Raw genomic sequence first — 25,544 nt, 5'->3', positions numbered from 1 at the left:
TGACTTGTGTCGTTTGTGGAGGACTGTGGGACTTGCTTCTTCTCAATTTTCAACAAGTATACTGGAGAAAAAAAAAACAGAGCCAGAGAGTAAAGAGCAGGATATTCAATGTCCAAAGGTGGACATATTAGCTGAGGAGGAGCCTGAGGAAAACATTATTGATACTCAGTGCCCATTTTAGATTAAAACTGACACATAAACAATGCACAATACCTTTAATATTAGGCCTACATTTATTTAAAAGTCAATTTATATCATACTTGTATGATTTATATAATGTAAATGTACTGTAATGTACATTCTGTGGAAAAGATTGATCTAATGTCCACAACAAGGGGCATGTTATAAAACATTAATGCTATTCCATTATATATTTGATGAAAAAAATATATTGGTACAATTGTTTTACCTTTCTGAAATGTGTTCAAATTATTGTAATGGTAGATATCTAGAATACATTCGTGGAAATGATACTAGTACTGTTAATACTATTAATTCCATGGAAACAAATTGATAGCCTACATGTTGGTATACTAACATACTACTAGGCCTATTATTACAACAACATATGGTTTGTAATTTTTATTTTTTTCTCACTGTTTTACTATTACCATGAAGTCACTTCTCAACCGTTTGGGAGAGGCCTATAATTAAAGAACTATGGCTTCTGTTTAAAAAAAACTTTGATTTTTGTCATTATTACACCAAGAAAATAAAAATGCAGATTTTTGCCCCAGTAGGCCTACCTTTTTCTTATTGTGGACATCAAAGGGTTAATTTACGTGTTTACCAAGATTATATCCTGAGACCCAGAGACAAGTACTTGGCCTGAAAGAAACTTATCACAAGGATTTTTTTTCTCAAAAATGTTATTCATTATAAAAAGAATACAAACAACTAACATGTTGTACATTAGAGAACGTAAAACAAAGGAGGTTGTATGAATGTACAAGATTACAATATTACCGCTACATCCTCCTAGAGTTCATGGCTGAGTTCATGTAAACTGATTTCTGGTCCTCCCTCGATGATTGACAGCTGCATAGCCCTGCCTGCGTCGCTCTACCCGGCCTCCGCCATCTTGCCTCTCTCCCTGCCTACCAGAAACCGAGTGCGGAAGTGGAAACAGTACTGTGCGGGGCTCAGGGTTCCGCCTGTGGACGGCTTGCCATATCCTCCAGCCGACACAGCCTGCTATCCATCAAATTTCATCGTTTCTAAACAGCAGAGACCCGGGGAGAGATGGCTGGACGGTTACCGGCGTGTGTTGTCGACTGCGGCACAGGGTAAGCTGTTCAAACCGACCCGCCGTGTGCAGACAGGGGGCTCGGGTGTCACCGAGAGGCTGAGTCCGGTCAGGGACTGTCAGTGTCAGCAGCAGCAGCAGCAGCAGCAGCCACTGGGTGTGTGTGTCTGCCTCTGTGTTATGCAGACAGCTAGCCAGAGAGCTAATATGCTAACAGGCAGCTAACTGTGACATGTTATTACCGTGTCCCGGTTGCATTCCGAGATAAACCCAGCCAGGTCATTTGAGCTGTTCTGGCGTAAGTTACACAGTCACTGTATATTTTTCATGTTCGTTTTCCTGCCTATTAGCTAGTCTCATCATGGGGAGGGATTCATCACTAGAAAATGTTTTCTTCCTGTGGAAGGGATTTCGCTGCAAAAGCCTAGCTAATGTATACTGTTGCAAGCCCGAAACCAGACTGAGGCAGGCTTCCCTCACAGCTGCTTTCATTCATTTGGAGCTGGCAGGCCGTTAACGTCACCATAGTCTATTGTTCTACGTGAATTTGGTTTTCCTTAATAATGTGTCCCGTGAAAATATCTGACCGTGACTTTAACTGGTGGAATTCACAATCCTTTTTGCTCGTTAGCCTGGATTTGAGCAGGCGCAATACTACTTCCTATTCAGCCTACACTTCCTCATTCACGCTTTTTAGTCCATATATGGTCGTTTCTCGGCATCCGAGCATGCTTTTTGATTAACTTCTCTAATTTCTCTTCTGTGTCAGGCTACCGATTATTATCCTAAACAGTTTGTCTCATTTGTACTGACCCAATACAAATCTACATTAACAGCAAATGTAGGTTTAAGGGACAAACAAAATTATACGAGGCTAGATGTTGTCTTAGCTCCTCCTGCAGCAGCAAGGTTTGTATTGATCGGTGTGCTGACCTTCCCTTAGCTAGTTTTTTTTTTTCCTCTTTCTTGATGGTTTACACTATATGTAAGACATTTGAAAGATAGTCTTTAGTCGTAATACTTCTTTTACTTATCCACATGAACCCCACAGTTATTGTAGGTATCCTTTAATATGAGTGGTTCTCACTTTGAGGAGGAGAAATGTTTTGTAACCACTGCTGACATGCATATTTATTCCAAATGATAGAACTCCGCTTGATGGTATGCTCAGTTAGTTTTGGGGGCTAAAAGTGGTTTGCATTGCTTGCATGTAGAGGCTTGAACTCATCACTCCTCACATTGCATACCTCTGTACTCACCCCCTCCTCCCTTCAGGCTGTTAACCACTCTGCTGCTTCTGATCTACACTGGGACAGCAATAGAAAGTGCAGCTGAGAATTAGGTTGGCCTGCACTCGTCTCTGCTCATCAAGCAGATGGCTTCTACTTTCTCGCCAAGCCTTACAGTCATAAAACATATGTTCCAATATCAATGACTAAAGGACTAGTTTTTTAATGCTTGGTCATTAAGTCACAGATTGGGTTGAGTTTTGGTTCATGATTAGTTGTTTTAAGTGGAAACTTTGATGTGCTATAGCTTTGCAGAGTTGCCAGAGAGTACCAGCTTTGGGCAGATGTTGTAAAGGGCTGAGGGAGTTCAACAGCTGTCTCTGAGTCATGCTCATGATATCCAAAAAGTGACAACTCCATTTCCTTTTACACATGAACCTTCTAAGCAGCCTAGCTGCTATTATTAGAATAGATTGCTTGACCACACCATGAAAGAACTGCAGGTGCATCCAGATTTGGGTATAATTTTGCATAGGTTGTCTCTTGTGCAAAACTAGCATTGCACTGTCTCAGCAAGGCTTCCAGAGCAGGAAAAAATAAAATCCCAGTAGTTGCAGCTTAGTGCAGTCAGAGGGCTGGGTGGAGTTATTTTTCATCTGTCTTAAGCAAACAGTTGAAATTTCATAACATTAGGCTGTAGTCACTGAGCCTCAGTCAGCATGGGTACAAATTAAATAAAGGGAAAGCTGACCCACATTATAGATGACAGATTATCATTTGTCAAAATGTGGATACTTCATCAAGCTGTAAGATTCACCCAAAAAGATACTAACACAAAATTTTACCAAAAAGTGGTTTCAAGTTGGTTCTTGAGCTCAGCTCCAGCTGTCGTGTGTGATGATGTCCACTGACTATCATCAGACACACAGTGTATTGTAAGCCTGTTGAGGCAGGTTGAGGTAGACAAGCTGAGACTGTTCTGTGGTATGAAGATATTCAGAGTGCTGCTGCTACATTCTGTTGCTACAAGAGTACTGTCAGGAGAGTGCTGTTGTTACTACTGAACACCAATTTATGCTTTTTTGTATTCAAGTGAGAAAGTTACTTAAGAGGTTGGTCCAAACAGTTTGTCAAAGTGGTTCTGGCATCAGTGAGCAAAGGTGTAGCAGTGATCAAACACCTGCGTACACACCTCTTTCAAGCCCAGAGACATGACTTATTTTAAGCAGATACAGTAAATCACTAGTGGGAGAAGTTCCCTGTATTCCAAGGCAGGACTATACTGCAAGGCAGTATAACTAAGAGATTAAAATAAATGTGCCATTATTTTTAGCAGTACTGCACATAGTAGACCTGCCAACAAGCTTATTTCTCCCAGTTTTCTACTGTATTTGAACATGATCTATTGCATGTTCCCATTGTATTCTTTGTCCTGGCTCTACCTTAGAAAATCAACATTGGCAGCTCTGTTGGTTTTTCACTGTGCTCGACAGATAGGTGAAATTGCCAGCTTATATAACTTCACACACACCACACTATTTTCAGATCCTGACAAACCAAGAGTCACTCAGTGGATGCGGGAAAAACAGGTAGTGGTGTTTGAGTGCTCCCTGCCGCCTGTCGGGTAGTGTCAGTTCATGTCAGAGGAGGGTGGCATTACTTGACACAAGAAAGCAGGACATCAGGGTGTCTGTAGGTCCTTAAAGGGTAACCTTGGTATTTTTCAATGTGGACCCCATCTTCTCATGTTTCTGTGTCCATGTGATTAATGGCAACAGAAGTTTTTGACATTGGTCCAGTATTGAGTGAGACCATAATCAGCAATGTAACCACTTGGGGCAATTGTGCATTGTCAGTTTACATCCACTCAAAGTGTGGTGTGTTTGGTGATGGCAATTTCAGGTCAAACAAAAAGGATCTTACTCTTTAACACAAGTTTTGCCTCTGTAAGGATCCTTTCCATAATGTTGTTAGACACTTACAATAACAATCTGAGCACTTTTAGTGGACATACTGTATATGGAGGATGCGCAATTGCCCCAAGTGATTACATTGTGACAAAGTACAATTGTCATTTACATTAAGCACCTAGACACAACGTGTGGGAAAACAGGGTCCATGTTTAAAAACACCAGTCACCCTTTTAAAGTCTTAAATTGTCTTTAATTCAATTTTATAGAAATTAGTCCTTAAAAGTCATTAAATTGGCCACACTTACCACTTACCACTGTACTTACCTGCAATGTTTGAATAAGGAAAAAGCTGATTTGTCCAAAAAGTTGTCTTAATTTTGGTTAAGGAATATCTGGAAAAGGTCTTTAAAATGCTTCAGATTAATTATCTGATACCTGTAGACACCCTGCACATGAGTTTAAGTTATGAGCTCTCTTAATTGTTCTCTTTTTTTCCAAGATCATAACCTGTGATAGTGCGGTGTCTTAATCTCATGTTTCTCCTTCTTTTTCTTTATTGTTCTACACACAAGTCTGTGGTTGCCTGCATAAAAATTGAATACACCATTTCCACATTTTTATCCAGGAATAAGGACCTTTTTATAGGTGTCCAGGACAGGAAATGCAAAAGATTTCATTAAACATCTTCCATGTTGAATCTAAAAAGTTGTAGACTGGTACATGGAACAGACCAAAGACACAGTTGTTAATTGGTATAACTCACATTAAGCCTATTTGAGACCAAAGTTTGCTCAGATCATTTCTTTTAAAGACTGGTGATGTGGCCCTTTATGGTTTTCTTTTTCATTAAGTTGAATTCAAAGGAGCCACTATTATGACCAGGATGTGGCCTATTATGCCCGCAGTGCTTTGGCAGTCGTCAGCAGTGTCCTCTATCAGTCCCTTGGGCCCTATGTGCAGGAAGTATCAGAGTCCTGTCTGGGCCTAAGTCAGTCAGGACTACATCTGGTTAGCATGTGCCCCACAAAACACCATTTGAACAGAGCAGAGACATAAAGAAGGCTGTGAAGTCTAAAGCCTTTGATGCTAAGGCTGCAGGTGTTTAAAGTGAATGTTTTAGGAGCATGGCAGTGGAAATGTTGCTTATGTGTTCCAGTCGTGTTTTGGAAACATCAACATCATTCTTTTATTCATACAGTTCATACATTCATAGTTATTGTTTTGGCTGTTTCTTTACTGCATAGAGAAGAAGGCAACAAAGAACACAGCTGTGTTGAGGTCACAGCTAGTTTATATTAAGGATGGTCAGTTTATGCAGAAGTGATCTTTTCCCCCTGGACAAATATGAATAGTCTTCAGTTTCCCAATGCTACATGAATGGCTCTTTTAATAGCCTCCCATTAGCAAACTCCAGAGCTGCCACTGCTTTTGGCACCCAACCAGCCCGCCAAAGGACAGTGATGGCATTGATCAAAACGATAGCATACGAGATGGAAGCCAAAACTAATCTTTATTGAAGTAAACTCTCATGCATATAAATGTAGTGCCAGCAGTGTAGCAGGTGGCTGCTTTTGTCTGGAACATGCAGCCTCTATATAATGAAATGTGATGCTTTTCTCTTGCAGTTACACCAAACTGGGGTATGCAGGGAACACAGAGCCGCAGTTCATCGTTCCATCATGTGAGTATTTCACTGTGCATTGAATTCTCCTAACACCAGCCAAGCAGGCCAGTGACATTAACAATGACCATGATGCATCTGTGAACAGAAGAAAATATTTTACTTTTTTGACACCATCTTTAGTTTGTCATTATTCAAAAAAAATCATCTTCTCCATCAAGACGTTTGCCTTCTTTCTATTAGGGATTGTCCCAAATCATGGTTCAAAATCTTAAGAGTTTCCTTTACATCTGTTTTAAAGTTTCAGTTTTTATATATGAATTGCAAACCAATTGTAAATGTTTGATAATTCTTGATGATATTAACTTATTCATCAATAAAATATGCACAGCTCTGTTGCTATCTATTGAATTCTCTGTTTTCTTGTCAGGTATTGCCATCAAAGAGTCAGCCAAGGTCGGCGACCAGGCCCAGCGGAGGATGATGAAGGGGGTGGATGACTTGGATTTCTACATCGGAGATGAAGCAGTAGACAAGCCCACATATTCCACTAAGGTACATGACCCTGAGAGCTCAGCACTCCAACAGAAGCGACTGGCAAAACAAATGTTTGAAAAAAAAAAAATTCAGTTTCTTTAGAGGACTGATATATTCAGCGTGCACACTGCATTCAGTGATTCACAAACGAAATGCAGGTTAAAGGAGACATTCTCGCCATTTGCGGAAATGGTGGGTGACTGTTTTTCTTTTACCCAGACAAGGGGAAGAGAGACTTCACCAGGGTCAAACACAGTGTGGGAATGCAATCTGTAAACTCATTTTCCTTACAATATGTTAAATAGCTGCGCTATACATTTAATGTGGAATGACCAATGACGACCTTGATTTCTCCAACAATATGGCCTTTTTAATGATGTTGATTAGCATTTATTTGTTAAATCACAGTCTGTTGGTATGTAGGAACTACTGGGTAAATTGGACTTGCTGCAGCTATAGAATAACATAGAGATTAGATGAAGATAAGATCATGTATAAGATAACCCAAATTTAGTACAGTAAATGTACTATGACTTTGATGACAATTATTCCTGGTTATCTGGGACTCTGGGCATATTTTAAAAGGTGTAAAAAATAAAAAATACAGCAGCAGCACACACAGTTATTCAAATGACTGCTTTGGTACATGCAGTAGACCTCTCACAGTACACTCTTCATAGGAAAAGCGCAGGTGCAACTAATATTATCTACGATGACTTTGCTCCCGTTAGGTGTCCCAGTAAGCCAGTTAGCCAGCATGCACAACACCAGAACGGTGTCCCACTTCTGCACCCCACACCAATTCTAAGCTGGTTTTGCATTCTCAATGTGTTCACCAGTAAAGGGAAACAAAATAAAGTAAACATAATGTGTACAAATGTACACCATTCTCCTATAATGCAACATACAAAGGAAAAGATGGAACTAATTACATTTGGAAAAAAACATCTAATTGTAGATGGTAGAAAAACATTTAGCTGTCTTTTAGCAGTAGCATTCTAAAGTTGCAGTTAGACTGAAACTAACTTAGACTTAATAAATATGTTGATTTCTTGTATATTAGGGGTGGGAGGAAAACAATACAACAGAGTATTGCAATATTTTGTGTGGCAATATTGTATAGATGGATGGAAGGAAGTATTGATTTTTTTATTATATAACTCATTAATATTGCAAATACAAATGGAACTATTAGTAGCCCTCTGGAATAATGAAATTAATTGCTTATTCTGTCCACTAGGTGATAGATTTTGCTGTAAGAAAAATGACTGAAATGAGAAACATTATCTTTAATACTTTATCTTATTAGGTAAAACAAATGTTGACAGTTGAAAAAAAGGTAACACATTCCAATATATCGCAATATGTGTTACTTGCATTGTGACTTAAGTATTGTGATGATATTGTACCATGGGGCCTCTGGTGATTCACACTCCTGTTGTAGTTTAACTGCATAGACAGCATACTAAAAGATGAGTATAAAGCACATACTGTATATAGTCAGAACGTACTGTGTTATGACTTTTGGACACAGTGTAGAGCCCTGTAAAACCAAAATGGAATGCAGACATAACGATTGTTATTCGTGACACCTGTGTCTGTTTGACAAGTTAAAATGTTCACTGTGAGAAAAGTCAGTTTAATGAATGAAAAGTAGGGATAGGTACCGAAACCCGATACTAAATTAGCCGGTACTTTTACAAATTTTGGTTTTATTCATTATCATCCTGGAGCCTCTCACCTACGCTCTGTGCTGAGGCTGAAATCCCCCACATACACACACACACCTACACGACACGGTAGTAGGTGAACAGCCGAGTGGCCACGGTGGAAACAAAGTGAAGATAACTCGAAAATTACTGGAGTTGAGGGCAGCTACACTCGTTACTGTAAGTGCAATTAAACCTTAGCGAGTAAGAAGCCAATACTTTATCAATACATGTGTTCAGCAAGCATGAACATGTAAACATGTAGACAGTGATATTCATCATGCTCCTTCCACAGTCTCTCATCCACCATCACTAACGTTATGTCTTACACAAGGACAGCACGCTAGTTCAGCTAATGGCTAATTGTTACTAATAAGCTCAAGTGACAGCTGTCTGTATGTAGACTAACTTAGTTTGACACTTATCGTAAAATTGGGCAGATACTTTGAAACTTAGCTGCTGGCTGAGACAAACAACCCGTCCTGTCTTTACCAGCACTACTGTTACCTGCACAAAGTGAATCACATCAGCAGAGAGAGAGCAGGACAGAGGACAGAGGTCAGGAGGACAGAGGTCAGGAGAAGAGGGGACAGGAAAACCGAGGACAGAGGACAGGAGGACTGACTTACAGTGACTGATAAAAACTAAACTTCACTCAGTATTGTGATGTCAGTAATATTAAACATACAGTGACTTTGCTGATGTAAAAATTACCGTTGCTGCTCTGGAAACATTTGGTTATATTCAAAATATTCAGTTATCCTGTTCTGAATTAATTTTTTTTAATAATAAATTTTCTAAAAAGCAGTTATTTAGAAATGAAAAAGAACCGATAAGAGTACTGATTTAGTTCCGAATCGATAAGGAGTATGGATAAAAGTAGTAGTATCGATAAAATCTTACCGATACCCATCCCTAATGAAAAGCAGACATTAACACAGTGTATCACATTTTATAGTGGGAAGCGGCTTGGGTCCAAAGTTTCAAAGTCCCAAATTAGTTTCATTCTTTAAGAGCCAATATTAGATTAGCCCTGTTCATTGTTCACTAAACTACCTTCATCGCCAAGTGTTGTGGACGGAGGCAGTCAGCTGCACCTGCTGACACTGACATAACAACTGCATGATGTCAATAGACGGCTTACATGCTGTGCATTTTAGACACTGTTGTTGGGTGTTAACCTGAAAACAGAGAGGAAACTGACCTATTTTGATGTTGATGTTGTTGTTGTTGTGATTATGAAAGTACTGTTATGCCACCAGAAATGTAGAAATTGAAGAGACAGTTCACCCCAAATTAAAAAAATACATATTATTCCTCTTACATGTTGTGCTGGTCATCAATGTAGATTGTTTTGGTGCAAGTTGCAGAGTGTTGGAGATATCGGCCATAGAGATATCTGCCTTATATCCAGTGTAATGGCACTCAGCTTGTGGTGCTCAAAGCGCCAAAAATACATTTGAAATACTCAGCTGACCTGGTTACTCAAGATAATCCACAGACCTTGTTGTGAGCAGTTTTATGTAGGAATTATTTTATTTTGAGTAGGTACATACTTCCTCTGTGTGGTGATTTAGTTGGCTGTGCAGGACAATATTTTTTTAAGCGATGTTGCAAGCAGCTCGTCATTATAGCAACCACATTCTACAGTATTTATGTTACAGTTTTGTATTTATGCTTCTCCTGCTGCCATTGTATCTTGGTGCAGTGTTCTAATTAGCTGAACCCTTGTGTCAACAGTGGCCAATCCGTCATGGGATTGTGGAGGACTGGGACCTAATGGAGCGCTTTATGGAGCAGATCATCTTCAAGTACCTGAGGGCTGAGCCTGAGGACCACTACTTCCTCCTGGTATGAAGCTTAAAAATGTGGTCGGTCCTGCTTTTTATGGACATTGTCAAAGCCTTCCTTTCTTCTCTCAGTGTAAAATTAATATTTTGGCTCTACTACGACAAACTACAAAATGCAACAGTTCTGTCTTTGGTGTCTCATGTAAGTTCATTGGCAAAACATGACAAAAAAATCCAAGCTGTCATAGTTCGATATTAAAATTGTAATGCGCACACTTTGTTACAGAATAACTGTGCTGTGTCTATTTGTGCTGTTATTTTACCTCTGCAGACAGAGCCTCCACTGAACACACCAGAAAACCGAGAGTACACAGCCGAGATCATGTTCGAGTCCTTCAATGTTCCAGGCCTGTACATCGCTGTGCAGGTGAGATATTCTGCATCATCTCGTTTGTGTATGATAAGGAAATACACTTGATATTTCTTTCATCTACTTTATAGTTCTGTTATCCTAATATGTACTCAAAAGTCAGTTTTAAATTCACCATTTTATCATATTTTAGGCAAGTGTACTGCTTCCTGGTGTGACCATGACAGTGTAGTGAAGTAGTGCACGGGAGTGTGTTACAGAATACTTGTAGTCTATTTCCATGTGAACACACAGTCGGAAGATTATTATCAGTATGACATTTCTGTGTGTGTGTGTGTGTGTGTGTGTGCGCCAGGCTGTGCTTGCTCTAGCAGCCTCCTGGACATCCAGACAGGTGGGAGAGAGGACGCTGACAGGCACTGTCATCGACAGCGGAGACGGTGTCACCCATGTCATCCCTGTGGTGAGTTTTCTAGATAGACAGATGCACACTCTCCAAAAGACACAGCTCCATCAATTGCACACTATCTCACAATCATACACACTTCCTAGTCCTTCAACATTAAATGTTCAGTCTCCTGACCATTCACGAGTGGGGCTAAAGACTTTGGGTCTTTATCTATGAGGACACTTGTTATGGTGATTGACAATTTCAATATATTTTCATATTTATATCTTATTTGTCTTATGTAAAACATTCATAGTAACTGGGTTGGCCTTTTTGTAAACATTTTTTCCTTAGGTGGCCTTGCTTTTTTAATTTCTGAGAGAATCACGGTCATTTGTTTTGCTTTGTTAAGAACAGCATTTTAATTTAATTTGTGTTAATTCCCCAATTTTTTTTACTGTTAATAAACACTGACGACTCACATTTAACCATGATTAGAGGCAGCAGTGTGTAAACAGTTTGTAAAGAAGTGTTATGCTGAGGTTTTCATATATTATCTGGACAAGAATGAAGAATTTTTCCCCCTTTAAACAAATATTTCCACCTGTCTACTTGCTCAGCAACAGGGTAGTGTTGATGTTTAAAAGTAGGCCACAGTGTTTCAGAGGCTGGAAGGAATTACTCAGTTTTAGGAAATGTGCTTGCAGAATACATTTAGAGGTTGGATGACTGAGTCAGCATGTCCGTAGCCACTGCTGAACATGCGCAAAAAAAGGAGCCAATCACAACACCATGGGGATATGCAGAAGGCCTCACAGTACACAGATCTGATGGAAGAATATCAAACTGAAATAACTGTAGACTTACGACTTGTGTGACATCACCTCTGTTTCTTTCTCCTCCTTTCTGTCTCTTTATTTATTTTTCTGTCTCTTTCAGGCTGAAGGTTATGTTATTGGCAGCTGTATAAAGCACATTCCCATCGCAGGACGAGACATCACTTACTTCACCCAGCAGCTTCTGAGGGAGAGGGAGGTGGGCATCCCGCCGGAGCAGTCGCTGGAGACGGCCAAGGCAGTCAAGGTTGGTCCTCAGCCACATTTCCCATCATCCACTTCCTCTGCTAAGAAGGTGCTGATTGAAGTCCCATAAGGAATTCCATGTATCATCAGTGGGATGCAACTCAAACTCAGCAGTTAAACTGGTGGTAGCAGCAGTGGCATTGTGTGTTCCCACTGGCACACGAGGTACTGCTGAATATAGCTATTCTGATGTGAGTATTAGGGTTGGGTCAGTGTGAACATTTTCAAAACAGTTTGTTATTACGCCGAACACGGGACCAGACTGGTATACTGAACTTTACCAGTAGATGTAGCACTTTACTCAACAGCAACTCTTTGTGGAACAAAAAGAGACTTGGCTCTGTTTGCTGCCAGCTTAACGACAGAACAACAGTGCCCCTACATTCCATGTTCAAACATTATATACACGGTATAAAAGAAGCTCGAGTGAGCCCTCTCACCTTGTCTCGTCACCCTAAAAAAACACATAAACTTTTGAATAAACAAACACAATGGGTGCCATGCGCATCTTCCCCTCTCCTGCCTCTACTGAAATTTGTTCTCCTTCATGTTGTCAGCCTCTGCTCAGCAGTAGGTTGTGCACAGCCTGCAGATGCTAGTGGCTCCATTAGTCTGTTGATAAACAAACATTATGTTAATTACGTTGTCATATTGCTTATTAGTATGCGATTAAAAGATGGATTTAGCGCTGTGATGCCGTTGCCGCAGTTTGCTGGTGTAGGCTACTTTTATCATGACAAATGCTGGTTCAGCCGGATTGCATAAACTCAAACTGGTTTCGGGTTGTACACTGCACTGGCAAAACTGAAAATCCACCCAACTCTAGTGGGTATTTTTTGAATATTCTGCTTATATTGTTGTACACAGATAACTGGCAAATGAATCTCTTTATCTGGTGAGCCTCTGGACAGGATGCACAGACTGAAGGTCCTATAATATTATACTCAATATCATATGAGGAAAAATATGAGTAGCTACAACAGAAAAGAGGTTAGTAGCCTATATGAGATAATTAATTAAAACTAAAGGTGGATAAAGTGTCAAAATACAATACTTACAACAGAGAGAAATATCATAAGTTAATATAACACTATTTGAATAATTTTGTATTGGTGTTAGAAACTGCATACAAGAATGTTAAGTATGTTTAGCTCACAGTGAAATCAATTAACCCTACCAGAAATATTTTAAGTCCTGACATGGATATTGTAGGAATGTTATAGTTAGGTCGTTATCTTAGTTATTATCTTTGCCAGACGTAAGCCCGGAAGAGAGAGTGTTCTGTCCTTCGTTGTGACATCTGTTCATCCAGTTGACTTAGCACTGTGCGGTTGTATTGCAGAGGACCCAAGGAAGTAAAGTGATGAGTGTGAGCTCTTGAGATCTACTGGTGACATTTGTCATTAGTGTGTTATATTTTGTGTATTGAGATGGGACCCCTAAAACGGCCGGCTGGATACAACAACAGATAAAGAAAGAGAGACTGCAGATGTTACTTTGTCACAATCTCAAACATTTCAAGCATCAGCGATGTAACACTTGGAATGAATGCATGTGTTCCTGGAAATAGCCTGGTTCCAAATAGCTAGCAAATGACATGTATACTCCGCATTGCTAGGGGAGGCAACTATTCCATGGCAGGAGTATTGCTCAGGACCAAAGAAAGCGCAGCATCAGTTCTGAAGTTGTTTGGATGAGAGGTTCTCAAGAATTCTGCAAGCAACAATACCGGAGGCCAAGCAATCGACCTGTTCCAAACAGGCATGTTTTGAACAGGCACTGCACTAGTAAGCAATAGAAGATAACATGGACCTCATCTTCAATCTCATCTAAATCACAGTCTTTTCTCTTGAGGGCAACCATTAAACCTGCCTCTTTTTGTAGCTGAGGCGGGCTTTAGATGATGTGAAGTTGATTAATGCTTCGTGTTTCATTTGTGTGCAGCCCTGCCTAATAATATAATAGCATTGCAGTTGGGGACTGAGATTTTGCTGATAAAGTTCTGTTTACTTGTGATGAGTTCCATGGTATTTGTGGCTGACATGCTGGTAGAGGCACAATCAACACAGCTCATTCTTTTAGCCTGTACCTTTCCAATCTTGTTACCACCATGTTGATAGCGATGAACTATGGATTTCTTTTCTTTGGTTAGAAAAACTGGAACATCATTGTTTTTCTGCAAGAGGACACCAGGTGGCACTATTAGCCTGCCTGCTACATGCAGCTGGTGCCCTTCAAAACCCCACTGCTTTTGTTTTGCTTTGTTTTGTTTGTTTTTTTCGTTTCTGATGATTAACACAGTTCCTCAAACTGAGATCGACCTGAGCTATAAATTATTTCTTTTCCATTTTTTTCAGGTCACAAATAGATATGACTTTATGTTAATGCTGTTTGCCTTCACTTATTGTTGCTCCTTCTGTCAGTCACAGCATTTTATTGATTCCCCTCAATTCTCCACAATTCCCCCATGTTTATTAAATAGCTTGTTATCCAAGACTTTGTTCTCGATGTCAAGGACCATCTTTCATTACCCCAAGACAGACAAACAAGAAATAATGTGAATTCAAATAATTAGCATTAGCATCGAGGGTTGCGTGTCGTGCATATTGCCAGTCATGTCAGGTAATGTTAATTTTGCTGCTGTCTTGCTGGCAGTATGGACCATGTTCCCTGCAAATCAAACTAATGACATCTCCTCTGAATACAGTTTTCTTCTGCTCATTCATATGCACTATTACACAAGCAAATCAATTACTCTCCAGACTTGTGTACATTTTCAAATTGAAGATGTTTTTATAACTTTCCAAATAGCAGTAGAATACACCAGCAAGGTAAACAAAAAAGAGTCCCTGCTCCCATTATCACTCTTGCATTACAACACAATTATAACAAAACAAATACATGAAGATATTTGCAGGCTGATTTTGCTGCTTGATTCAAAATAACCCATGATATAGGGGTTTTTGCTTTAAGAACAATCAAGGCTATGTGTAAAGCAGGGGGACAGGAAACAGCTGCAATGCCACAAAAGATTCTAAACAGACTTTTTTAACCATTTAGAAATAAAGCAACTCGCTGGGAACCAGTAAAATTACTGTTTCAAAATGAATTTCTATCAGCTTTAGCGAGCTGATAATGTTAACATATTCCAGTGAGAAACAGCAGCTAGTAGCAGTGATAATACTGCCCGATCCTGCATACATATGCAGAATCTGTTTATAGAGATGACCGCCATATTTATAACAGAGACAAACATTAACACTGTTCATTAAATAACCTTAGACAACAGTGGTCCTCATTTATCAATCTACCGTATGAGCCAGCGCAGAAATCATCTTACGATAGGGTTCATGTGTGATTCATAAAAACATTCATACCTCGCCAATCACCGCGTACAGCAGCTGTAGATAAACACGGCAGTTGAAAATAATCATCATTTAAATATCCCTCCCCAACATATTCTGGGTTTAGAGGCCTTGCTCCTTGAGTTTATGTCATGGAGAGGCATAATATGGCCTTCTCTGAGCTGGAAAGAAAAACGCTGACGTTCCCAGGTCTAATTCAACCAACTGGTTCTATCTGGCAGCCTGCAAAGTGGAATCAAAGCAAGTCAGAAAAACACAGTGTGGAAAGAAAATGCTGCTGCCCTCAACAGTGTTGCAGCAGAAAATCAAACTCCAGCTGAGGTTGTAATATTTGTCCATGATATGTATTGACCCGCAGCCTACATATAATATCATGATATTCATATAAAAGCTTATATACTGCAATGCTTTATATTTAGGTGAAGTAAAAATGGTCCGACTTAAAAACTGGTGACCAAAAAGCGTGTTGTGGCCCTTAGGCACAGCACCATGCTGACTGGAGGAGGCCAGCCAGACCCCAGTGTTAAACTGATCCAGAGTAGCGCATGGCCGAGCTTATCAGGTCTGCTCCTGTCTTAGGCTTAACAGGTGGCGGATGAGACACAGATGCACCACCTGTGTCTGAGTCAGACAATGGTGGACATGTAATCACCTAGGATACTAGTATTTAAATAATTACACAGCTTATTTTTTAATGAGTTTTTAACGATAAATGATAACATCCTTAATCAGGGTTTACACAAATGTTTTAGATGAATCGGAGCTGGCACGAGTGGTGTTCAGCCTTACGACAGTCAGTAGCCAGTCCCACAGAGCCGGGCAACTGTGAGCTGTGTTAGAGTGCACGGGTCCTCCACCTGCTGGCCCACAACCCTGGATTCTGACAGCAGAGGTCCTGGAAAAACAAAGGGAGATCTAGCGGCCAATGGCGGATATAAGCAATTCACTTATTACCATCAATAACACTTTAAAAAAGATAAAGGAGAACCTGAAATGTGCACATAAATAAAATGTTTGAATGAATGTTGTACATGGTCTGTTTTCATATTTAATAGCTAAGACTACTTGCCAAACAAAACATATGAAAAATGTACTTATAAAAAGCGATGAATGAGGTCCTGTTTCCTCCCTAGTCTCCAGGTGGGGCTTTGCTGGCCATGAAAAAAACTCTCATGTCTTACAGATGCATAAAGGTCTTCTAAAAGAGCAAGATCTAGCACTGCTGTGAACTAATGCCTGTCACAGGTCTTGTTTAAATAGATGACTGAGTAAGCATGTAACCTGTCACATTGTGAATCGGTTAGGCCACCCGTTGCAATCAATTAAAAAATCAATTGAATGATTGCAGTGGGTGGATAATTATGTCACCCTTCTCTCTCTCTCTGTATATATATACTCTGTTTGTGTGTGTGTGTGTGTGTGTGTGTGTGTGTGTGTGTTTTGTGTGTGTGTGTGTGTGTGTGTGTGTGTGTGTGTGTGCGTGTGCATAATATGTGGCTGCAAATACACTGACTCAGACAGATTTATATTGCTGCACTTGCCTGTCCATGCTGACTCAAACTTGCGTACACGAGTTGAGACCTGACGCACGCACCCAAATTTCTGTGCTACATTCATTTGATAAACGAGAGCCAGTGTGAGCTGTCTTCCTTTAAAACAAGTGTTTCTTCTATCCATGGCTTTCATAAAGTCCAGGACTCAGACCAGATCACTGGAGCTAATAGCTAATAATCTACTCTGATCCAACTGAGAAGTTTCTTTCGTGGGATATTGAACGTTTTCCATCCATTACTTTTTGAACAACTTAATATGTTGATCTTCTTGTAAGCTCTGTCATCCCGTCTTTACACAGAGATGAAAACAAGGATTAGAATTCAGGAAAAACTGCAATCTTGTTCTCTTTTTAGAAGAATTACTAAGACAGCGTCAGCTACACTTTTATGAAATTATTAGCACAATTGGGTTTTTTTTCTCTGCTATGCAGAAGCTGATAATACATCTTTATTCATGCTCTCCCCACCAGGAGCGGTTCAGCTACGTGTGCCCAGATTTAGTCAAAGAATTCAACAAGTATGACACAGACGGTTCCAAGTGGATCAAGCAGTACACCGGCATCAATGCCATCAGCAAGAAGGAGTTCACCATCGATGTGGGCTACGAGCGCTTCCTGGGGCCTGAGATCTTCTTCCATCCAGAGGTCAGTGTTGTGAATCAAAGCAGGAAAGCACAATCAGGTATTTTACCTGAATCGTCATAACCAATGTTCTAATCACTTTTGTGTGCCATCATGGCAGCTTGTCCATACACACAGTCTCTGACCTCCAGGATATTTAATCGAACATTGCTCAAGCATATTTTGGTCTGTGATAATTACTTTGGTTGCTGCGATGCACACACAGCACAGTATAACCAATCGTCTTTGTTTCCTACTATTCCAGTTTGCCAACCCTGACTTCACCCAGCCTATCTCTGAAGTTGTGGACGAGGTAATTCAGAACTGCCCTATTGATGTCAGGCGTCCTCTCTACAAGGTAAGCGGACATTCAAGATGACAGGATGCTTGTTTGTGAAGAACTCGTGTGAACAATTGTTGAAACGAGCTTTGTGAGATTGAGCTCTTTTTTTCTGAAATTCTTTGCACCATTCAGTAAAACCTGCTTTGACTGTACCTGAAATTATTATACGATCTGTTACGAAACATTCTGACCCATCCATGAACTGACTAAAAGATTGGAAATGTTAGTTGTGACTTGACTAATTTTGACACACAGGGAAGAATTGCAGTGTAATAGCCATGGCCAGTGGCATAATGTTTTTTGTCGTCAATCTGTCAGTCTTATTCTTGTGAACGTGATACCTCAAGAACACCTTGAGGAAATTTTCTTTAAATTTGGCACAAACGTTTACTGGAGTCAAGAATGAACTAATTAGAATTTGTTGGTCGAAGGTCAAGGTCACTGACCTTGCATCCGTCTCATTCTTGTGAACAAAATATCTCAAGAAGGCCTTGAAGATGTTTCCTCAAATTTGGTACAAATGTGGTCAAAGGTCACTGTGACCTCACAAAACATGTTTTTGATGATAAATTCAAGAATTACTTTCTAATGATGACAAAATGTCACACAAATGTCTAATAGGATAAAATGATGACGTGATTACATTTTATAGCCATAAGGTTAAAGGTCAGCTTCACTGTGGCATCATAATGTTCTGCAAAAACACATTTCTGGCCATCAGTCAGTGTCATATCTCAGGAACAGAAGGGGAGACATTCGGTCAGATACTGAATTAGTGACTCTAATCTCGGGTGTTCACCTTGAAACTGTGCTGATTGTGCTTCCATGGGGAAAATGTTGTGAAACATCAGTGTTTTCACAGATATGGATGTAAACTGTAACTGCAACTTGTGTGATTCACAGCGGTATACAACTGCAAAGTGGTAATTCTAGTTGTGTCTATATCTAAGCAAATTAGCATGGTTACAACAACCAATCGTACTGCATTATTTCCAGCAGAGAATTTTATATTTTAGCTTGTATTTACAGTCATTTGTTTTAAGTGATGAATTGCTGTTTTTTTTGGAATCAGTAGAGTAGGAGCTTTGTGTCAGAGTCTTGACTCATACTGATTGTATGTTGTGACGATGCCAGGTTGCTGCATTTTTTTACTGATTGAGTGGAGACTGATACTGTGTTTATCTCGTGGTATTTCCCATCACAGAGTTTTGCCCATCACACTTCCAACACACAATAGTGGAGTGTTTTTCCAGACTGGCTGGCCAGCAGCCAGTTGCAGGTCACATGTGTTCAGTGCCTCTAATTCTACAGCTTTGTAATCCCCATCACATTTTCTTTGACAGAACATTGTTCTGTCGGGAGGCTCCACCATGTTCAGGGACTTTGGGCGCCGTCTACAGAGAGACTTAAAGAGGACGGTTGATGCCCGACTGAAGATGAGTGAGGAGCTGAGCGGAGGAAAGCTCAAGGTGAGAGCACACTTTAATTTATATGCAGTAAAGATCGATACTGCTCGACAACAAACAATTACTGTGTGAGGTGTGAAACTTTAAAAAATATTTTTAAAGTTGGTGTCCTCTCCTACAGCAATTATTGTCTGCACAGACGTGTATTGAATGTAGATTATTTCATTCCAATAGCAAATGTAATAAGCATAAACCCAGGGGGGGTCTGAATGTAATGGAAATGTTTCACGTCCAGGGAACAAGTATATAGTTAGTCTCTCCTGCCTCCTCCTTAGTTGGTCATGCTGCAGAGGCAATATCTGTGATTCATCTTGGTGAAGTGTTAAATGTCATCCAGCCCCAGGCTAAGCTGACTGGCATCTGTGAATCCACCTCAGGCATGAAAGAAGCAGATGGTGGATGTAGCCAATCCCAGTCAATAAAACAAAAAGAAAACATGCTGAATTTCACAAGTGAAGTGAGCAGGTTTTGTCAGCAACAGAGGACAAAAAAAAGGATAACCACATCTGTCCCCAGATATCCAAAGATGAGAGCAAATTAAAGGGTTTTAGGATTTAGGCACGTGTACAAGCCCTCAGTATGTATGTAAACCATACATGTGCATTTTATGTGTAAAGGGGAACTCCAGTATTTTTCATCCTGGACCCTATTTTCCCATGTGTTTTGTCTAAGTGATTAAGTGATTCGTTGGAAATTATCCCAGTATTTAAAGAGACCGCTGAAGCTGGTAGCAGTGGAACAGACTACATTTTAACAATTCGGGGCAGGTGCACACTGGCAACATGCATCAATTAAAAGTGCTTGGTGTTGCCTCTAACAGGCTGAGATTGTTATTAAGAATGTCTTACAACATTATAGAAAGGAGCTCACGGGGAAATTAAATGGGGTTTTTTTGTCCCTTTTTCTTGCTCTGGTTTGTTTTCTGTCTCGTTCACGAGAAGACTTGTTCTGAAATCTCACAGAAGGTGAAATATATTGAAATAGATTGTTGTGTTGGAGTAAAGAAAGCACATCTTACTCTAAGATTAAGATTTTCAATGTCATGGTTGAGTTGATTTCAACAATATGAAAAAGTCTGTGAGATTTCAGAATGAGACTTCTTCCTTAGCGAGACTTGGACACAAAATGGACCAAGCAAAGAGGCAAGGGAAAATGTTTCATTTCTCTGTCGTGTCATGTCCATTCCATAATGTTGCAAGACACTCAAAATAACTAAAACCTGTTGGTGGCAACAAGCTCTTTTAATGAACACACACAAAAAAATAGGTTCCAGTAGGGCTGGGTGATATGACTTAAAAAGAATATTGCAATATTTTTTAGGCTATATCACGATACACAATATTTATCTCGATATTTTGAAATCTATTCTAAACTACTGTATACTACTAAAATGAATAATTATTAAATAAACTACAGTTAGAATTAAGTTAAATAAAGTAGCTGCAGTCATAATAAAGCTAAATAGAATACTGTTATAATAAAGTTAAAGTATTGTTGTAATTAAATAAACCAAAGCAGAACCACTGGTGCTTTTATTTTGAAGCAGCTAGCTCGTCTGAGGTCTGACGCGTTGATGTTTTTGCTGTGAACTTGAAGCTTCTGGGCAACTGTCAGATGTTAGCACTTAGCAAAAAAGTTAATTTGTTGCGCTGTGTCTTTAAACATGATGATTTATTCACTGTGAACTAGAAACACACTAACAGCTCACCAGACATTTTAAAAAAAACGAACAAAATAAGAAGGAATTACTATTATCATTATTCTTAAAGGGGGAGATAACAACAATAATGATACAAATTCCTAAAACACATAGAAATACACTTAAAATCCTAACTAAAAGCCTGTGAAAAAAGATGTGTTTTTAGTTTAATTTTAAAAGAGAGCGCTGTTGTAGCAGACTGTAGGTCATGTGGAAAAGAACTCCAGAGAGTAGGGATGTTATCCCATTCCTTCTTTCATCCCATTACTGTTGCATTGAATGCTGTAGCTGCCGTGGTGTTTGAGTGTAACTGATCCCCAATTTTTTTTTTTGTCCTCCCTCTGCAGCCCAAACCAATCGATGTCCAAGTTATCACTCATCATATGCAGAGATATGCAGTGTGGTTTGGTGGATCAATGTTAGCATCAACTGTAAGTATCTCAAACATGCAGCCACACTACTTTATCAACATGTAATAGTTCTATGTTATGACAGGAGGATTCACCAACATTATGGCTTTCATCTTGTGTGACACTGAAGGGCATAAACTGCTTTAGTTCAATCCTTATTTGCTGTGTCTTTTATTTAAGTCCTACTGAGTGGAAATGAATGCTGTGGGTGGTCAAGACATTTCATTATTCTTTTTCCCCCCTTGATGAGTTATTTGTGTGAGCGAAGCTGACTATTTTACCAGCACGACATATGACTGTAAGCAAAGGTCTCTGACAGTTGATTTACAAAAGGCTGATTGATGTTAGAATTGAAAAGAATTGTTCCCTGACAACAAAAATTGCTCGTTTTTGTATGTGTCAGGCTTTTTTGTTAAAAGAAACTTAATGTTCTGTATTAACAGCTTCCAAAATTATTGTTGTTTATAGAAATCCAGTTCATCATCATCATCTGAGTGGTTTAATATGTTGATAGTCCCACCAAAATTGTCAGATATTGGCAGTAAATATTAAAGAGCTTGAAATAATCATTCATGACAGTTTCATACAAATGACCGTAGACTGTTATTGGTGACTCTGCATCACTGCTTGATACAACACAGCTGTTTCAAGTCCAATTTAAATCACCTTTGTTTTTCCAACAGTGTACAGTATATGTCATTCACAGAGCAGACCTGTACGCTGTAGAAAAAACACAATTAAAATTTCAGCTAGACTTTAAAGCTTTTACATCTGCTTTCTAAAAACATCTGCCATCTGGCAGGTCTGAGAAAATCCTTTGGTGCAAAGAAAGTGCAACTTTTCCCAGCAGCAGCAGCAGTTTGTTTAAAATAAACAAAATTACCATTAAGCCTGAACACAGAACACAACACCACCTGCAAAACAAAGAAAACAACACCAGCTGCAGAATATAGATATGCAAATACAGTGGAAACCTCCTACAGTGATCACGTCTGTCTGGGTCAAATTGATTACTATAAGTGGACGATTATTATAACCAAATCTTTTTGATTTTCTTTATTTCTCAAGCAGACAAAGCCCTATCCCCAGTGGACCACACACTAACACCCACTAACATCTGGCTTTTGTCTTTTGTGGGAGAGGCTACCATCAGCATTCATTTTATAGACAAATGACTCTTTTGCGATGTGATGCAAAGACATGCTGCCACAAATTCCATCTCCACCCAAGCAGTGCTCACATGTCAGTCCAAATTATTCCCCACTGAGTCTGAGACAAGTGGCAACCTCTGGGGCTGAAAACTGAAGCCATTATGAAGTGCCGGAAACTACAGTTCTTTTAAAGGCCACTTGAGGCTGGCTCCAAAAGCCAGTCAATCCCCATGACCCCCATGTTAAAATGCCCAACTTAACAGCAGAAATAAACATGTTTACAGCCTGGTACAAAAAAACGGTTTTGGTCTCTATAGCTAATTTCTGCCTTTATGATAACTGTATCGTGGGTGAGTTATATAATAACTATTATATAACTATTATATAATAACTCACCCATTAACTTTTTATTAAGGCTTAAAATTGATGAAGGGTGTATCACTTGGAGTGTCAGGCTATCTGCTGTTAGTGTCGTTGCTCCTCAGTCAGATCCATCCCTCGCTCTTTCACAGTGCCACCCTCTTGCCCAAACATGGTTACTTTTGGCTTCAAAAAACCAAGATGGCGACAGCCATAATGCTGAACTTGAGGCTTCAAAACGAGTCACAAATCAATGGGTGACGTCTCGGTAGCTGCGTCCATTATTTTTATAGTCTATGGTTACAAATAGAGACTGAATAAGATAGATACTTAAAAAAAAGAAATAGTCACCCTAACATTTTCACAGGCCACCATGCTGCTTTACACTATTTACTAACACAGTTTCCCTACTCCATCTTGTTGGTTAGTTTTTGGCAGTTTGTCCTCAGCTTTGAGGGGACTGCAGTTTTCATAAGAAAACATGACATTCTTTTGCTCATCATGATTTCAGTGTGCAAGCAGCACCAGCCTCAGGTAGCCAGCTGGAAGAAGATGGGTTACCGTGGGGCAAAGTATCATGACTGGAGTGATATGTTGTCATGTATTAAAATACCTAAAATGAACCCAAACATAAGCAGACTTCTTGATTACTATAAGTGAACTATTTAAACCATGATCCACTGTATGTGCAATTTTTTTTAATGATGTGTTTTGCTTTTTGTTGTTCTTATGTAGGCCTGTGTTTGTACTCACCTTCATCTTCATTTGTGCTTCCACAGCCTGAGTTCTACCAGGTTTGCCACACCAAAAAGGATTACGAAGAGATCGGGCCGAGCATCTGTCGCCACAATCCTGTGTTTGGAGTCATGTCTTAACTTTGGACCTCTAAAGTCTAACAGCGGCGGGTGGGGGTGGTGAAGTTAGGCTGTGTAAAGAACAGGCTCAGGAGGTGGGGGACAGTAGTGCTTCTGTGCTTTTTGATTTCTTGTTCAGCTATGGATGTGTGGGACGAGAAGGCGATCCAGAATATAAAAAAGGAGAAAAAAAAAAAAGAGACCAGACCAAACACAGACCGGCTGGAAAATTTATTGTGAATGTTCCTTTTTTCTTTCTTTCTGTTTTGTTTTTTTTCTTTTTTATCAAAATGAGGGAAAATGGTTTGTAAGCCAAAACAGTTTTAAGAACATTTCTGGATCTGTTGAGAAGATGCAGTGAGTGATGAGGATAAAGATTATGATGATGATTATAAAGATGGTGTTGGTGGAGGCCTAGCATGATGACAAAAACAGTGATAGTAATTTCCTGACACCAGAACATATTATTTATGTTTATAAAGCATGAGTCCAGGCCAGATCCGATGACTCTTAAGATCATTGACAAGTTTAGAACATATTATTGTCTCCTTTTTTTCTGCATTTTTTTCCCAGCTTCAAATGCACATGTCTGTGTATCACGGTTAGAGCTTGTTTATATTTCATACAAAAGTTTTTTATATGTAAAACTTGGGAAATCAGGGGTAAAAAAAATTTAATAGATACCAGTATCAGCAAGAGACTGTTTTAACCCACGATGCAGCTTTGATACGCAGTATTTTCTGAGTTTGTTCTATTATCCCCCACATGTGTCATTGCTGTCTGCCCTTTAATTCTTCATACAGTACATTTAATTTACATCCGCTTTCACATCAGACAATGTCAGGATTCCACCTCTGTGATGCAGTGAAAGAAAAGAAAGGGGACTTACTGAGGTTATAAAGATGAAACTGAATAAGAACGACTGTCAGACCAGTATTGTTAGACTAGAAGTTTTTTATTATTAAATACCAAATTATTAAAAGAATGGGATTTGTGTATTTAATGCCTTGCAACATTCCAATAAAGGCTCAAATTTGTTTCTAAGTTCTGGAGTCTTGGTCCTTACTGCATAATTTCTCCTCAGTTGCTGATGCTTTTGGTTTGGGCTGCATTCACTGATCATATACATTATATATAAATGACTGAACAGTTAATAAAAATCTAAAGTAATTAATTAAGAGGCAAAATTTTCAGATTTGAGAAGTTGCAACAAGTTTTTTTTTCTTCTCGATAAAAATGTTCCAGAGTTACCGAGCCATCAGGACCCGTATTCACAAAGATTCTCAGAGTCCTCTCAGAGAGCTCCTAACTTAGCCTAAAAATTCCTAGCAAGGAATCTTAGCTTAAGAGTGATTCAGGAAGTTTCTGAGAGCAACTCTGAGCAAGGAGGGGACAGAAACTTTTATCTTAGTGAAGAAAAATCTAAGAAAAATCTTAGAATTCGAGGAATTCTAAGATTTTTCTTAGAATGACGTCACTAAGAGCTACTTGTAGTCTTAGGATTCTTTGTGAATACGGGCCCAGGACTGTAGTGAGGATTTTAGAAATACACTGAACAAAAATATAAACGCAACACTTTTGTTTTTGCTCCCATTTTTCATGAGCTGAACTCAAAGATCTAAAACATTTTCTATATAAACAAAAGACCATTTCTCACAAATATTGTTCACAAATCTGTCTAAATCTGTGTTAGTGAGCACTTCTCCTTTGCCGAGATAATCCATCCCACCTCACAGGTGTGGCATATCAAGATGCTGATTAGACAGCATGATTATTGCACAGGTGTGCCTTAGGCTGGCCACAATAAAAGGCCACTCTGAAATGTTCAGTTTTATCAC

The 25,544-nt window shown here is 39.4% G+C and overlaps 1 protein-coding gene across 1 annotated transcript; it reads left to right on the top strand.

Moving 5' to 3' along the window:
- The first annotated feature begins 1,089 nt into the window (after nucleotides 1-1,089).
- LOC126392981 (actin-related protein 3-like) lies at nucleotides 1,090-24,750 on the top strand. The gene is made up of 12 exons (XM_050048790.1): nucleotides 1,090-1,286; nucleotides 6,014-6,069; nucleotides 6,440-6,564; nucleotides 9,996-10,106; nucleotides 10,377-10,472; nucleotides 10,771-10,878; nucleotides 11,743-11,886; nucleotides 17,274-17,447; nucleotides 17,689-17,781; nucleotides 19,110-19,235; nucleotides 21,279-21,362; nucleotides 23,632-24,750. Exons 1-12 carry the CDS (start codon nucleotides 1,243-1,245, stop codon nucleotides 23,725-23,727), a joined length of 1,257 nt encoding a protein of 418 aa, XP_049904747.1. The 5' UTR covers nucleotides 1,090-1,242; the 3' UTR covers nucleotides 23,728-24,750.
- Nucleotides 24,751-25,544: the final 794 nt, after the last annotated feature.

This window comes from Epinephelus moara, chromosome 7, assembly GCF_006386435.1.
Source record: "Epinephelus moara isolate mb chromosome 7, YSFRI_EMoa_1.0, whole genome shotgun sequence".
Classification (NCBI taxonomy): domain Eukaryota; kingdom Metazoa; phylum Chordata; class Actinopteri; order Perciformes; family Serranidae; genus Epinephelus; species Epinephelus moara.
Note: the sequence above shows the minus strand (reverse complement) of the source record. Positions and strands in the feature narration are given on the sequence as shown.

Coding starts and splice junctions, on each gene's coding strand:
- LOC126392981 (XM_050048790.1), top strand. CDS start 1,243: ATGGCTGGACGGTTACCGGCGTGTGTTGTCGACTGCGGCACAGG. Junction 6,565..9,995: donor AGCCCACATATTCCACTAAG/GTACATGACCCT, acceptor TTGTGTCAACAG/TGGCCAATCCGTCATGGGAT. Junction 19,236..21,278: donor TGAGCGGAGGAAAGCTCAAG/GTGAGAGCACAC, acceptor CTCCCTCTGCAG/CCCAAACCAATCGATGTCCA.